General features: G+C 41.4%; 1 protein-coding gene across 1 annotated transcript in view; it reads left to right on the forward strand.

Annotated features, from left to right (window-relative positions):
• Nucleotides 1-4181: 4181 nt before the first annotated feature.
• The window catches only part of LOC115398288 (multiple epidermal growth factor-like domains protein 9), a 38040-nt gene continuing 24857 nt past the window's right edge, over nt 4182-17364 (forward strand). The window contains exons 1-2 of the mRNA XM_030104973.1: nt 4182-4852; nt 14752-14956. Of these exons, the coding sequence (XP_029960833.1) occupies nt 4339-4852; nt 14752-14956 (719 nt within the window). The 5' untranslated portion in view covers nt 4182-4338. The remainder of the gene's footprint in view (nt 4853-14751; nt 14957-17364) is intronic.

Below are 17364 nucleotides of genomic sequence, written 5' to 3' on the forward strand. Positions count from 1 at the left end.
ACAAAAAATGGAAAAAAGTCAGTGGGAGTGCGCTGGTGACAGAGCATCATGTCATGAGATCTGTTAGTCCATTCATGTACATCTGTCCATATTGGCTTTGTTGATATTAACTTTTTTTAAATTGATTAATTTCACGCATTTCCAAATTCACACATAATAGCTGAAATACATTGGTGTAGATTCACAGGGACTGTTTTATTTATTGTGTTTTATTGTTAGTCAACACAGTGAAAAAAGTCACCTGCTTCTCCTGGCTGATAAAACATTTGATGAAGAAATGTGTGCATCCCTTTCATTGATAATGTTGGTTCAATTTTCTTTGATGTATTTTACAGGGACAGTATATGATGATGATGACGCTGTGGATGTCCAGGATGCCATCACAGCATTTGTCCTCAGCATCTTTATCGTGAGCAAAGGAGGAAGTGAAGACCAGATGCAAGTTGGAATTGCTATAGAGGGAGCTGAGGTACTTTTTGGGATTTCCAGTGTCACTCAGGCTTGTGTGTACCTTATGGGCCTCATCTATGATCTGGATCTATGTTACCCAAAGAAGCTGAAGGACATCTCAAGGCATTCGGAAGAACTTCCTTGACCAAGAGGATGGGAGCAAAAGAACGTCCTCCAAAATACATGATCTAAAAGGTCAGTCTTGAGTCCTACATGCCAGAGACGCCTCATTGAAGGGTAGGAGTTTGAGTGACCCTCCTTTTTGTTTGTTTTATGCTGCACTTTAAAGTGGGACTTTTGATGCAGATATACAGTGAACTTTGTTTAAATGGAGAACTTTATTGTTTTGCATCTTAAATGGACACTCTTTTTTTTTAGATCTTACTTAGTTATTTAATTATTTAGGTTCCAAGTAAGAAGTCTGATTCTTTGGGAAAAAAAAATGCATCATTCACATTTCAAATGTTAATTTTGAAGTGTTTTCTCAAAGTTTAAGCCAGATATGTTTATTTTGTGATATTTTTTTAATGCATTATTTGGAAGGGTCTCTGTTGAGTTTGTTTGTTTGTTTGTTTGTTTGTTTGTTTGTTTGTTTGTTTGTTTGTTTGTTTGTTTGTTGATCAAATGTTTATACAGTATTCAGTGTATTTTTCATTGTTTTTCTTTTTTACATGTACAAATAAGGACGTTATATTTAAAAATGCCTTCTGTAAAGGCACCCTTGTTCTGTCCAGGGTAAATGCGCAGCTTCTTTTTTCTTTTTTTGTGTAGTGTTTGTATGTTCAAAAATAAAGCAAGTTGTGGCTGTGACATGAGAACAGCTTTGTTACTCAATATCACGCCTTTGCTAAACTATCCACATAAAAAGAAACATCAAGGTTATGGCTTATCAAGTTTACCTGTCATTACTAGGTATAATTCAAATATATTATAAGAATACTTGCTTGCAACTTTAAAAATGAAACCCCCACGTCGTTTCAGTAATAGGAAAATAGTAGATATAACTATTTTCACCATTTGATATAACTCCATAATTTCAATAGAGTTTGTTTTTAGAATGTATGCAAAAATAGCTACCAGTAAAAAACAACACAATAATAATACAACAAATAGTCACGCTGTATTTACATGATGTGATTATGTCTGTGTTATTGTCATTAAATACTCGTATATCAAATTAAGTAATATACACATTTTAGTTTTGTATGATAATTTCAGAAAATCAAGTTGGTTATTCTTGTATTGCATTCATTCATTAAAAAACTGCTTAAACATTACAAAATACATGAAATTGCAATAATTCTTAGCATGAAATAAACATGCTTGAATAACAGAGTTTTTACATGACGGGATAGAACTGAAGTGAATTTCTGTGGCCAGTAAGACTGTCTCATCTCAGACAGATCAATAAAATTCACAACATGACGAAAAAAAAACTGCTCCAGCTATGAAGAGCTTCAGGGACCACTGAGCAGAACAGCTCAACAGCTGATTAACACAAACTGTACTGAACTCAGACAAGATGAACCTGCCTGGCACTGGATGCTGAGTGAGTCTCCCTCGTCCTGACGGCAGTGTCGTGCACAGACACCAGGTGGCGCTCGAGCACAGCGTCTTGTCCTCAGCATGAAGCAGGCGCCCTCCGCGTCTCAACTTTTTTTATTAACTTCAAAACGAAAAAGTGGCTCTCTGCCTTGTTGAAGCCTCGTGTCAGGAATCAGTCGTGATATTGTTGATCTCTTTTAGTTTACCATCTACAGCATGTCGAGAGGGGAGAGGAGAAGGAGAGGAAAGGAAAGGAGGAAGGCCCAGGGAAGCAGCTCTCTCCTGGATAAAACAAACAAACAAGCAAACAAACAAAAACATTTGAGGATGAGGAGACAGACGATGAAGAAGAAAGGTCACAATCAACATCGGGGTTATGATCACTGCTTAGGGCCTTTTCCTATCATTTTGCAGCAATAACTGAAAAGCTGTTCCTGATTTATTTTGTCGACACAAACTAATTTGATATAAATCAATCAGGCAGTATAGGCTGTTTTAGCAAAATTCATTTTCTTACTTCTACATAACAACACTTGCATAATGTTGACTTGTAAAACTTTGACAATGTACTCAGATACAGTATAAGTGTGTCTTCAGAACACAGCTGTGTCAGTAGGGAATTGAACTCCGGTCATAGCGTTTAACAGTCTGTGGTGATGCATCGACTCTTCTCGTCTTTATCTAATCAGCATATTTGGTTCTTTCTGCTGTCCTGTAACAGGCCATCTAGCAGCGTTTATGATGAGGAGATCAATCAGCAGACACACAGAACAGAGAAGGAGAATATCAGAGTCCAGAGGTCATCAGAATGGTCACAGACGTGGCACCGAGGAGGACGCTCCTTTAAAGCAGGACAGTGCTGATGCTCACACAACTCGCTCTCTTTTCTAAGAGTCATTTATGAAGCCATTTGCGATGTTATGGTACAACGTTTTATTGACCCTTTGTGTGTTATTAATAATATGTTAAAATACGCACATGCCATTTCATAAAATGTGTTCCTGATTTTTTTTTTTCCAAATCTCGCTCAGTGATATTCAGGCAGCCGGTGGTTCTACATGCTGCACATGGAGCATTTTTTGTCCACTGAGCACCTGCCCCCCAAAATGTCTGTGCACACCACTGACTACAGGCTTGACATAAGCTAATTTTAACCATCAGGTTTTGTTTGTTTGTTTGTTTGTTTCATCTTATTTATCACTTTGACTGTATTTTCTGATTCTTGGTGGTCATGAGGCACAACTATGCAAATAACTTGTGACCATTTTTTTACCTGACTTTTGTCCTTACTAACAGAAAGAAGGTGAAGCACATTACACCTGAGCTCTCGGCATTGGCTACCTGTGTGCCCAAGGATCTTCTTCAAAATCTGAACTTTGGTTTCTAAAACGTTAAATGGTCCCAGGCCTAAATGCATCTCAGATTTACTAATAGAATATGAAACATCCAGACTCCTGAGGTCCTCAGGAAGAGTTTTACTCAGTGCAAGAAAATATAAAAAACATCCTAAGGTCAGCTCAAAATCTGAAAAAGCCTTTTGATTTTCAAACACGTAAACATATGCAAACAGGCAAATGAGGTTGTTTTAGTGCGTTTATGTTTTAGTTGTGAATTTAATTCTTAACATTTACATTATGGTGCCTCCTTTTGAGCATCCATCCATCAAGAAACACACATTCTTCTGCATTACAAAAATATGACGTATTGAATGGCTCAGCGAGATTCTAAAGGGTTAAACGATTCAATTCAACTTTATTTATAAAGCAACAGTTATAACACAGTGTAATAGCATATTTCCTCTATCTTAATCACTGGTTGGTCACTAATATTTGCTTGGTGTTTTGGGCACATTGGAGCCTCTTTCAGGCCGGATTTGGCCCACGTTCCTTATGTTTGACACCCCTGGTCTAGCTAATTAATTGGTAATATAGGCAAGACCCCACTGAGCGCGTGACAGCAGATAGAAGAGGCGCGTCTCAGCTTTCAGCGGAGGACATGTTCTGAAGACGCTCGGCAGTCTGTCGCGAAATATATTTGCTTTTAGATGTTGACTTTATGAATGGACCCGGGTGTGTTTTGATCATCTTAAAGACCATTTACAGCATATTGTCTCCCCGCACGGCAAGCGGCGGGCCAATCAGCGGGCAGCGGGGCGCCGCTCCTGCGCGCCGATTGGCCGAGCGGCGCGTCAGTCCGCGTGGAGCTAGGTTGCAGCGCAGGTGAAGCGCTGACGGTGGTTCAGAGGGCAACAAACAGCATCAATGGTGGCGCACGCGTCCATTCAGGGAAAGGTCTGAGCGGGGACCGTCACCGGGGGCTTACATGGAGAGCTGAAAGCCCAGCATGAGGCTCACGTCCTTAATGATGTACATATCTGCGACTCCGCTATTCGTTTTATGCGTGTATGTTGGCTTTTCCGGCGCCGCGCCGCGCGTCAGCCTCCACGATGCGCCGCGGATCTCCAGGACGCCCGGCTCCGGCTCCGGATCCGGCTCCGACAGCCGCGGCTCCTTCCACACCGACATGCCTGTACCACCCGGCGGCGGGGTGGCTCCGGGGCCTCTAGCGGCTCTCACCCCGCCGCCCGCCGCCTCCCCAGCCGCCTTCCAGCCTCCGACAGCGGACCCGACAAAAAGCTCCTCTTCTTCCTCCTCCGGATTAATGTCACCGACCACGGAGCAAATTACCGCACCCGTTTCCAGACTCTCCAGACGATCCACGGATGCACAGACATCACTTTTCACCCCGGAGAAAATGCTGCAGACCATGGTGTCCATGGTGTCCCAGCGCACGGCCAACGATGCCTGGGCTGCGGATCACACTGCCAGAGCCTTTCCTCCGGTGGACACCAGCCAAGGTGAGAGGAGCACGTCCAAATCCTGCTTTCTGCTTCTGCACACATGTGTGTATTTGATGCATTGAGAAAAAAACCAGACATCCGTGGATTAAACGGAGCCCTGATGGGGAAATCACACTGTGCGTTTTGACGCAGAGAGCGAGCGAATAAACCAGACTGCAACAATGGGCAGACCCTAAATTACATCCTGCACCCCTTCAAAGGATCGACAAATCACTAATCCTCTGCTCCCCTGCAGCCCGGTCGCTCGTTTTACTTTCATTTCCGTCCATTTTCATCCAAACCCATCATTTATTTAATTCTAGGATGCCCGTGACACATATTTGGGAGGAGGAGGAGGAGGAGGAGGGGGCTATGTGGGGGTGTAAGGTTGATCCTGTTGTTGTTCAGTCAATTTCTCTCTATCCACACAAAATCCCCCCACAGAGCCTGCAGTGCAACGCCGCGCCATGTTTCCCCTCAGACAGGGGGATTTGAAACGCTCAGGCAGCCCACATTCCCTCTGTTGCTGTTATTTTTTGGCATATTCAGATCGAGGCTACACCAAAGCAAAATGGCCAAGCAAGTCAGGCAGGCCAAGCCATGAATGAGCAATGACAGGAGTGTGTGTGCCCCTCCTCTCTCCTCTCTCGATCCCCCCTCCTCCTCATACTTCACTCTCATCCCAGTATCCATGTGGATGTGTTGTTCTCTGAAGGATCTCACACCAAAATGGTGCTTTTGGTGGTTTGATGGAGGTTTCGGAGCAGGTGGAAGGAAAAGGGAGAAGACGCGCTTGTTCGACAGGTTTTTATTTGCCCTTATTGTCTGTGAAGGCCCTGTTGTTTACCCCCCCTCTCAGACCGCAGGTGTTCTGGTTTCACCCTCAAGCCCGAATGTGTGAAATCAAGAAAAGTGTATTACATATTCTGACTGATATCGGCCCCTCTCGCATCAGGGGCTCCTGGCTCATGTTTTATATTCTAATAGACATACTTCCCCTTTGTTCTGACTCTGACACCTGATGGAGGAGGAGGATTAGAGAAGAGGGGTTTGTTTTGTGTGTAAATGGAGGCTCAGGCTGGATGTTTGGGGCCACAATAGGTGAAAAGAAGCAGACTTGAGTGTCTGTTTAGAGCAGGAGTGTCAAACTGTTTTCAGTTCAGGGGCCACGAAAAGCTCGTTTTCATCAATACCGGTAAAACGGTACCACGATCCCTTTAAATTAAAATTTTTAAGTGTGTCTTTGTTGTGGCACAGATGATGAAAATGTCCATATTTTCACAAAACTACCAAAAATTACGACGATTTCCACATAAATCCTGTTTTAATGAAACCTTCAAGTGAAAAATACAGTGAAATGTCAAAAAACTTCTCCTTTAACTGTTGAATTCTGTGTGTTTTACAAAATAATGTGGAATAAATAGATTATAAATCATGATTTTGTTGCAATCGCTTTAAAATGTCTTTGACTGAAAACTGGACAAAATACCAAAATATGCTATTTCATCCTTGAGAAAACAGATTCTCTTGTTATTCTTTCACTATTTTACTTCAGTAATTTGTTTTCTAAGTAGTAAATCATTCAGTTGTCCTCTGTTGATCGAACATGGGCAGAAATGAGCTCAAAGACAACACATAAAATTCCAATTTCCATTCATTTTAATCACATTTGAACCATTTTGAGTTTCTCTAATGATGTGATGGTTCTCCTGTAGGCATTTATTGGAATAATTTAGAATAAATAGGTCATAAATCATTGGTTTTTTTGATTAGATTGCCTTTAAATCTCAGTGATTTGACAGTAGAGATGATTAACCACAGCTTTTCATGGAAATATATTATCATAATTCATTTATTGTTGTTTTTGCATAAAATGCAGTCATGCTGTGGCTGTAAAAAGGACAACACAGACAATGTAATCTAAAATATGAAAGTAGAATATCAGTCAACAAGCTGAAAATATGGATGCACACTATTTACATGTTAAAAAAATGCGTGGGCAGCTTCTGGAAGACCCCGTCGAACTCAGATTGTAACATTAAACCACTTCTCTTCCTTTATAATACTGTGATGAATCAGATTATAAATGAGTTGAAATGTTTGTAATTCAAAGTTATTGTAAAAATGTGTCAATTGTTCTTTTTTAGCGGAACAATCCCATTTTTCCACTTTGTTTCTCACTGTGAGGACAAAACAAGCAGCAAAAGACAGTTTTGGACTTTAGTGGAGCTACGCTTTCAGTAATAAACATTTCAAATTCTTATTTGTCAATTAGTAAATCTACATATAACTTTTCTGTAGATTTCATTTGGTCAAAGTAGGGGTGTACGATATGGGCAAAAAAAACAAACATTCGATCACGATAATCTCGCGATGTCCCTTAAAATGTGATTTCTTTCTAAAAAGATGCAGTTAATATTCTTCTCTCTAACCAGGACACCCATGGATGGACAAAATGCTTCAGCTCTTGTTTAAGTTCTTTAAACTTAATCAAAAGACTCATAGTTAAACTTCAAATTGCAGACAGTAAATGGGAAAACTTCCAGGTTCTCTCTCCTCTGAGAGAAAATGTGCAGTAAATAAGAGACAGTTGTTGAAGTTATGGTAACGTGCTGACAGCAGACTGACACGACTTTAAATACTACATTATGGAAAATTGGTCATCGTCAAAACAACATTTATGATACTATTGTAGAAGACATTTCTATGTATCTCACACCTCTAGGTCAAAGGTTGTCTCAAGCACCACATGACATTCTGTCCCATTCACTTTAACCACACAAACCTCAATGTGGACATTCAGATGACTAGTATCGAATAAATAGGTGAAAACTGTTCTTTTCTGTTGGTATAGCCCATTGTAACAGAAGAGACTTTTAACTATGATTTATTTGAATTGGATAGAACACTAATGATGTATAATTAGTGCAGAAATGGCTCTATTTTTGCGCCTTTTATTGGGTGAAACAAATGAATTATATATGCAATCACAGTATTGTATCTCTCAATCTATTTGAAGGTTAAAGATATCAAATGCATGCTGACTTATTGTTTTTAATGTTAAGATGTGGACACATGCAGCTCTGCTTGTGAGCTATATGCTGATAAATCCCTGGAAGTGGTTGAAATGTTTGCCCACAGCCTGCCAGTTGAGCACATTTCTGCGTCGTTGTTGCTCATCCCTCCTTTCGGTGATCATTTCTTTGTTCAGTGTGGAAATGAGTAATCGGGATGAGAGCAGAAAGAAGCCGGAACGAGGCTGCGATCACTCTTCCTCAAGACGTTTAGTGGGAAAGCTTGGAATAAATGACTCATAAATAGTTGTGAATCGCCTTCAAATCTCTGTATGGACTCCTGGTTTAACAGTCCCGACGTTTAGCCACATTTTATCAATCCGTTCGCTCATGACTAATAAAAAAAAGAAAAACAAAAAGAAAGGATTGAGTGTTACAAAACACACATTTTTCTTGGTTTTGTAAATGGAACAAAACAACCAACCCAAGATATGATTCTCGACCTTGACAAGACCTTTTCTTCCCACTATTTCACTCTGCAAATGTCTCTTTAGAGAACTGGATTATTCAACCTGCAGAAACGCTCATATTGCAGATCCAGCATGAGCTAAAAGTGGCTTTCAGATCACCTGTTTCACTTTCATTTTAACCACATTTTAACCTTTTAAATGCTGTGATTGATCACCTGCAGACATTAGAGGAATAAAGAAGTCATGTCAGTGTTTTTCAGTTTGAATTAACTTTAAATCATAGCAGAGATGTTTTCAGACGCCCAGTGAAGAAATATTTTGAGCACCTGTTTGGTCTTTTCCTGCAAACGTTTTGCTATTTCTTGTTGTGTTTAACTGTAAAATTGACAAAAGGATGTGGGTGCGGGTTCTACTCCCATTAGTCCAATCTTCTCTGGCAGCAGCAGAGGCTGGATGGTGTTAAACGCACCTGAGAAGTCGAAGAACGTGATCCTGACCTGACTCCATGGGTCATCTGAACAGCAGGCCCGGTGTCGGAGGTGGAGGGCAGCTTCATTTATCAGAAAAAGGAATAAAATGTTATTTACTCTCCAGGTGCTGCTTCAGTTCATCCTTCATGCCTCACAATCTCTTTTCCAAGATGTTTAAAATCTTGGTTTTACAAGTGATTTAAACAGTTTATCAAATATAATGACTCTGTAATTATGAAATCAGTCACTTAAACTTTATTTAAACAGCCACTATACAACACCGTTTAGTATAATTCAATAATAATAGCAAAAAATAATTTGGGACAAGAAATACAGAGAATTGGTGAAAAAAGGAAACGCAGAAAAAATTAATTGAAATGACCTTTAACTAAAAAGTTAAAAAGGAAAAGAAAAACAAAAAAATATCTATACTGAGGAATTAAAATAGACAAGGAAAAGTAGAAAATTAACAGATTTAAAATCTTATATTGAATAAAATTGAAAGTAATAAAAAAAAGTTGATAAAAATTCTTCAAGTAGAGAGAAAATGACATTTGACACTTCCTGGTAAAATAAAAAAAATGCAAAAGATAAATAATATAAAAAATAAACCCTTCGAGTTAGAAGTCAAAACTCCACAATATTTGCAGTGAAATAGATTTTATGGCACAAATAGAAGAAAACAGCTCATTAGTTCATTGCTCTTACTAACTCTTATAGTGTGAAAAATCTCCAAATATGAACTGTTTTAATTTTTGAATCATATAATCTACAAGCTGAAGGAGCCTGTAATTGTTGTAGGTGACAGAACTGAACCGGGAGCTGAGAACTCATCTTTGAAATCGTCTTGCTTCCGTCTTTGTTTGAGTCGAATTGAAAGCCGCCCTGCTGCCTCGAGGTCTCCGTCCCTCATAGAGAGCAATCAGCATTTTCCATTGTCCTGGTGTCAGCGACACACACACACACACACACACACACATACACACACACACACACACACACACACACACACACACACACACACACACACACACACTGACAGGGCAGAGACCTCAGGCAGATAAGATGAATGTATTCCACAGTGTTGTTCCAGCCACTGAAAGTTAGTACTCGATTACTAGTTACTTCTTTACAGACTTGCATGGCTGTTGAAGTTACCAGTGACGTGGGAAATGTAACGAGTGTGTCTGTGATACATTTAGGTGAGCTGCCAGTGGGCCACTGAGGACCGAGGGAGGAAGATGCTCTGTAATCTGGACTCGAGATAGACCAAGTGAAAATATTGGTGTCAAGATTCTGAATACTACAAAGCCACTCCAGCTTCCATAGCCACTTCCTGTTTGTGTTTTGTAGGCTAACGGCAGAGTTTTCAGAGTTTTTCATTGTTGTTTGTCTTTTTTTAGGAGTGAGGGAAATACCTGCCCGTTAGTATTGAGATAATTAGCGTTTGTGTTTTGTATTTAGTAACTGAAATGTTTCTCAGTTTAATTTTTTCCTGACTGTTAGCATGTTAATGGGTTTATCAATACAAGTTAGCATTAAGCTAGCAGATCTTTTATTTTAATAATGCATGTTGTGATTTATTGTGTTTTACAGCATCATGTCTGTGTGGAAAGCAGGATTCAGTCTTTACATGATAATCCCTTCTCTCCAGAGCTCGTTTCACTGACAAAGCTTCTTCTCTGTTCTCCTCTATGCACATATATCTATGGCTCTTCGCACATGTATATTTATATGGCTCTGCACTGTGCATGTAGCTTCCACTGCTGATTGGCTGTCAGTCCTGACAGCTCTGAGTATAACCAATCAGATGGTGCTGTGGGCGGGACAATGCTGGAGGCAGAGTGGACTCCATACAGAGAGACTCGGCTGCATCTGAGTCAAAATAATCCCGTTTTATATTGATCTGTTATCTGCTGTCGGATTAAAAAAGGCCGATGCCGATGATCGGTGATCGGTCGATCTCTAATCTGAGAGTTATCTGAATTTACTTCAGCCAGAAGAGGAAGATGCTCTAAAGCCTAATCATAGAATTCATACTGATGCTGCTGACAGTGGGACGTCTTTCATGTTGCTGTTAGAAAACTGAGGCGCTCCTCCACGAGTAAAGAGGAGTTTAATGTGATAGTAGCTATTCGGCCTTTAATGAATTATCTTTATTCAGAGCTGTTCCCTTAAGAGAGGGTGGCTGCAGTTCTACATAAAAAAAAAAAAAAAACAGGCTTTGGAACACCGGCCTTGCTGTCACGCCGTGAGACAGCAGAGCGCTGAACTCTGCTTTCATTCCCCCCCACTCAACCACGCACCAGATCCAGTCCAATCTTCATCAACCCTGCTGCCAGGCTTCACGGCAGCGGGCCACACCGGGGCGACCCGGCCCTCACCTCGCAGGAATCCCAGCTCAAAGAATGAAACGCCACCGCTCCTCCGGTGGACGGCTCTCCAGGAAAAAACGACTGACAGCACACTCGCAGAACCGCCGCTCCTTTTCTCAGATACATAAAAGTCGGAGCGGCACGGGACGAGGAGTTTAATCTGAGTGGGACGCCCGGGCGAGGAATGCGTTCAGATTCGGCTGTCCTTTCCTCTCCATCCAACCACAAGCCCCGGCTTTGTCCGCACATCACATTTTAAGAAAACAGGCCCCGGTTATCTGTCTGCTTTCTTTGTGCGACTGCCTGGAGACGTTCAGCCACACCTAACCTGAGCCCGGATGAATAATAGATGGCGCTCAGCACGTCTGTCATTACATCTGCCCCGCTCGGGGAAGACCACCGGCCAGGGGTGTTTCTGCACTTCACTCACAGGACTTACCTTATCAGGCCGACCATCTTTCTCCTCCACGGGCTTGAACCTGCCCCAGATTAAAATCTTCAGAGAAAATATGACGGTGACGCACCGAACGAGGCAGAAATACCACAAAGATGCTTTGAATTCCAAAAATAAAGTTGAAATCTTGCAAGTAGAAGGTGCAAAATATGGAGGGTAAGGGTGATTTTTTTTTTCACTTGAATCACCACCATGATGCAGGCATCTCAATGGGAAACACGGGGAACAACACGCTGTCAGATTGTTCTAATATGCTGAATTAAAGGAAAACCGAGAAAGTTGAGGGGAAGTATTGACGAGAAACCCAAAATGTGAAGAATTTTAAGAGGAATGTGTACATCACATAAGGCTGGATGTTGATAAGCTTAAAATGACCGAATTTTTAATATGAAAGAAAAGTGTTATTGATCCTAAATATTTGTGTTGAATGAAACAATGTCAGCTGATCGACAGCTGGAATTATTTCATGTGGTTTCAACACGGGACAGACATCAAAACACAAATACATAAAACTAAGGACAGAAAACGATGGAGTTCAAAGCACAGAGGCTTTAACAGAAGATGGAGTCGACCGAATGGTTTCACCTCGCCGGAAAATGACTTCCAGTCTGTACAAAACACACCACTGCTTCTATTGGCTGTAACACAGGCGGGGGGGCGTGGCTTGTTGATAACCATGGGCAAATGATGGCGGGGGTAGGGGGGCATATTGATGACCGGGGGGGATTTAAATGAATAATGTATTTACTTTATTCATCTACACATCGTTTCAGATGTTGGTTTCTACATGTTTTTAATTCCTGTTTTATCCGGATAAAAAATGTATGCACCACTGCTACACACACACACACACACACACACACACACACACGACTAACACTAACCTTAGTGTGACCTCAATATTTCTCTTAAATGTTTAATGAATCTCCTTAAGGTGACTTGAGTCTTGTCCTCATAAGGATGATAAAACTCCAGATTCTAAGTGTTTCAAGGCATTTAATAACCCGTGAGTCTGAAATGCACACACTTAACTCATGCTAGCACGCACTCAAGCACACACACACACACACACACACACACACACTCTGTTTGCCTTGTGTATGTACTCCAGACTCAGCTGGAACCTGCTGTAACCTCATGGAAACTCAGGCCGGACTGTGAACTGATGGGTGTCTCGATACCATCAGATAGAATCCAGTCTATCTTTACTTATAAATCACAACCACAGAACTGCAACAAACTTTGTTTTCATATCCTGCAAATCCAAAATTACGGTTTAAAATATGACATTTCCCCTGAAATTTGAAATTGAAAATATTTTAATTAATTGATTGACAGAGCAGAAGCACGGAGGAAGAGTGACAAAGTCTAGAAGTGTGGTGGGGAAACCACACACACACACACACACACACACACACACACACACACACACACATACACACACACACACACACACACACACACACACACAGATAAAGAAACTAACATCATCAGCATAAATGCTTGTATTGATCACAAATCACATCATTAATGAAACACTCAGCAGTCTCCTATTTTCGCCTGCTCTTAAACAGCTGCAGCTACAGCTTAAAGCGTCCTCACCTGTTAATTAAACTGCTGATTTTATACAACACCAGACTCCTCTTGGCTCCACAAGAATAACAAGTTCCTCTATTGACAGTACGGATCACTGACATTTACACTTTAACACACACAAACAGATTCTTTTGCCTCACAGGGACGTTTATTTGACACATCGTCTGTATCGATATACTGTACACAGTTTTACATTTGTCTTGATCCATTGCGTTGATTTTTGTTCATTTTCTTATACCTTAATCTTTATAAATGTGGAAATTCTTCATGGTGAATTCTATGTGTGTCCACACAGTGACACAAGAACACACACAAACACACTCTTGTCCGTCACAGGGACGTTTCAGCTGGAAACTTTAAAATCTTTGCGATTCTCTGTATGGATGCACGTTTTTCTGTCTTACTGGGACATTACATTGACTTCTCTTAATATCCTATACACACACATTCACACACACACACTCACGCACACAGGAATCCTAAATATAGTGCAGGGCACTTTAGAATACCTGGCAGTTTTTCAAGTATTCCCACATCACAATGCGACGTGAAGGAGGTAACAGATATCGTGAGTCATCGTAGCTTTAAAGCAGCTCTTCTGTATTTATATCACACAAAAGGAAAAAAAAGGCCTCAATGCTCAGCCGTCTCACGGCTCAGAAACACAATGCCTACTGATAACAAAAACACCGTTGTGAACATATCGCTGCATCAGAAATACAATTTATATTCTCTTATTTAGTTTTTCACTTGATTTTCTTTGAATGTGTCTGCCTGAATGTGTATCCTCCTCCATCTCTGCAAAGTATTTTAATTTAATTTTAATTTAATTTTAATTTAAAGTATTTTAAATTCAAAGTTTGAACCCTTAAACTGATGCTGACACAGAATTTTTGTATTTGTACAGCACTGTTTGAACAAATGAAGCATTTTTTTAAATTATGTTCACTTCTTTAATATTGTGAAATTATTTGAAAACATATTAGTTCTGCCAGACATTTTTTTTATTTTCATAATTTTTTTTTATTGAATCAGTGAAATAGTTAGATTCATGAAAAATACAATGAATGAAACTGCAATTTATAAAATTACAATAGAAATATGATCGATTCAATTCAAATCAATTAAATAAACTAAATTGTTATAAATGCGACTACAATTATTAAAAGTAGAATAAATGATAATATGAAAGATCACATTGAAATGTTAAATCTGATTAAATTGTATTAAGTGAAAATAAAAATACAATAGTCTAAATCAAAATTAATTAGAAAATCAGATTAAATAAGACATTAATTAGATTAAAAGGAAGTTTAAAAAATAATCTGCCTGAATGATCAGAAATTACACTAAATTAAGAGACACAATAATTAAAATATCTTTACAATATAGTAAACTTTCAAAATGTATATAGAATGAATTCAGAAAGAGATCTGATTCAAGTGCATCAACACAGACTTAAAAGATGTCATGATGAAGAGTGAAGTGGAACGGTCTTGTGTGACAGACGCCTTGTTTCTCTGGGCCTTCCCTTTCAGAGGGCCTGTGTAACTGCAGCAGCGGCGCCGAGGGCATTCTGGACCCGGACGAGTGCGACCGGACCACGGGCCAGTGCTCCTGCATGCCGGGCTACGGCGGCCTGCAGTGCGAGGACTGCGAGGACGGATACTTCACCAACGGCACCAGCGGCTGCCTGCCCTGCGCCTGCGACTCCTTCGGCGCAGTCAGCCACCTCTGCGACAGGTCGGCCATGTTTGTTCTGTCCACACAGTGTGGAGGCACGCCTCCCGATCCGCTCTGTGACGGTGACACGGCTTTACACAGACCGGAGGACGAGATACGATGGGAAAATTCTTAATGATGCTTTTTCCACAGTGATTTGTCACAGCTTTAGTGATTCATGAATCCCTTTCCCAGAGACGGAAGGTTTGACAGTGGAGACGTGTCCTTTTCATTTCAGTGGAGTCATTTGTGTTTCTCGTTTGACTTCTGGGCTGGACTGAAAGGTGATGTGTGAAGAGGACGCAACTTGCGAATGCTAATTATGCCGTTTCTAACTTCCTCTTCCCTCCGATGGCCCAGAAATCAATTAATGCCACTTTAAAGGTCATGTTTTTTCCCCCAATACTGCCAATCGATTCACTGTACAGCCTTGTACAAGTCAGCGAGGAGTCAGAACAGTTTTTATGCTGCAGTGTTGTATTCTGCATCATCAGGTGGAGTGGACAGGAACTGGTCAGCCTTCATTTAAAGAGCAATACCTCCAGCAGGCCCTGATGCTATGCTAATCCTTTCTATCCATCTTATCTCCCTCTCAGTTGTTCCCTTTATCTCTAGTAGCTATCTGACTGTCTGAAGCAGCCATTGGTTCAATCCATTAATGTGTCTGTTCACATCGTGGCTCACACACTGGTTCAGCCTGAATTTCACCACAATTTGCATGTAGAAACCAAGATTCCTGACTTATTTACATGGAAGCGCACGATAGGACGAACTTTACTCTGCAGCGAACGGACTGCTCTTTAACTTGACAACTAATCCTAAGAGAAGGACTGCTTCAGATTTGAGGAAATTTGTACGTGAAGGGTTGCTGGGACTTGTTTCGAATCGTTGGTACGACAGTAGCGTGTGTGGTGTTTACCTGCGGATCATCCAGCAGGACGACAGCAGGTGTTCTCGCTGGCTGCTTTCTCCGCTGCCTTTTCTTTAAGCATCGGTAAATATACTGACAATCTAAACTCAATACAACTGGCTAAATTATGCTAACATTGCCAGGCTAATGATCACTGAGGAGCAGTGTGGAAACGTTCGACCGTCAGTCAGTCAGTCAGTCAGTCCTCTGAGAGTTATTGGTGATGGGGTCAAAGGTCAGGGCCTGAGCAGCAGACGCTGACTCGTGGAGACGGAGCAGGTTATTTATTATCGGGTGGGGTTGAACCCACGACATGGGAAGGTTCTGGAACTGGAAAAGCTCTGGATTTGGTGCCTTTACTCCTCGGTTTTCTTTTCTCACCTCGTTGAGGTTTGATCTTGAGTTTCGGGGGGCCCTGAGCAACGTCTGAACGTCCGAATCACAATCTTTGTAGAGAAGGTTACCGTCAGCAGTAAATTAACGGAGGCCTGTTGAACCAAAACACAGACTCTGTAAAGACCTGGTGTGTTTTCTTGTCCTCCTGAAGGCTGAGTCTGGATGTTTGTGAAGCTCCACTTTCCACATTTCATGTTCACAGAGATAAAAACTCTCCTGCACGTTGCTCCAAGCTGTCATCTTGCAGACCTCCCAGAAGGCAGCGAAATGTTTCCGACCCCGCTCACTCCTCAAATCCAGAGCCAAAACACACACACACACACACACGCACACACACACTGCGGACCTTGAACGCAGCGTCTGTAGCAGTCGCAGACTGAGAGCTGAGGAAGAGAAGCTGCTCGTGTGGGTTAGCAAGGCGGTAAAAATAGAGCCTCCGCTTTCTGCCTCTAACCATGAGCAGGAATGCTGCTGCCGCTTTTCAGAAGCTCCAGTCGCGTCCGCCGCCGTGCGGAGGATCTGTACCGTCATGTTATGGCAGCACGTCACCGCGCCTGCTTACATAAGCTCATTCCTGACAGGCCGGCGATGGAAATGTGTGTTTCATGTTTGTGAAAATGTATTGGTTTGGGATCAGGTGAAGGGTGTATTTCAGCGCTCTGTTCTTTTACAGCCTCTTGTAGACCGTCTGAGTCTGGCTAACCTCACCAGGCCCCCCCTCAGCAGCTTTGAGCTGTAACTTGCACAGATTAGGCAGCTTTCCGACCCCCCGGCCTGCTGCTTTAGGTATCTCTCCCATTAGGTAATGAGCCCAGATGAAGGGAGTACGGCTCTAAGAGGATAAACTACATGTTTCTCATACATTCATGTGTGTGTTTAAGCTGAAGACACATTGTTGAATGGCTTTACTGCTTTCAGACGTCATATCACAGCTTCTGACTCCTGTAATTTCTTCTTTTTATGATCAGCGTTCAGAAGGTCATTGCTCTTCTGGAAAAAAGGCCTATAAAAGGCTTTATCTACCTTCATGAAGTGGTTTGAAATGGTGGAGAAGGATCCAGGCTGGCTCCTTTGTAAAAGAAGATTACACTGGTTGCCAGAGAATCAGACCAGGTCAATAAAA

This window comes from Salarias fasciatus, chromosome 12, assembly GCF_902148845.1.
Source record: "Salarias fasciatus chromosome 12, fSalaFa1.1, whole genome shotgun sequence".
NCBI classification, from domain to species: domain Eukaryota; kingdom Metazoa; phylum Chordata; class Actinopteri; order Blenniiformes; family Blenniidae; genus Salarias; species Salarias fasciatus.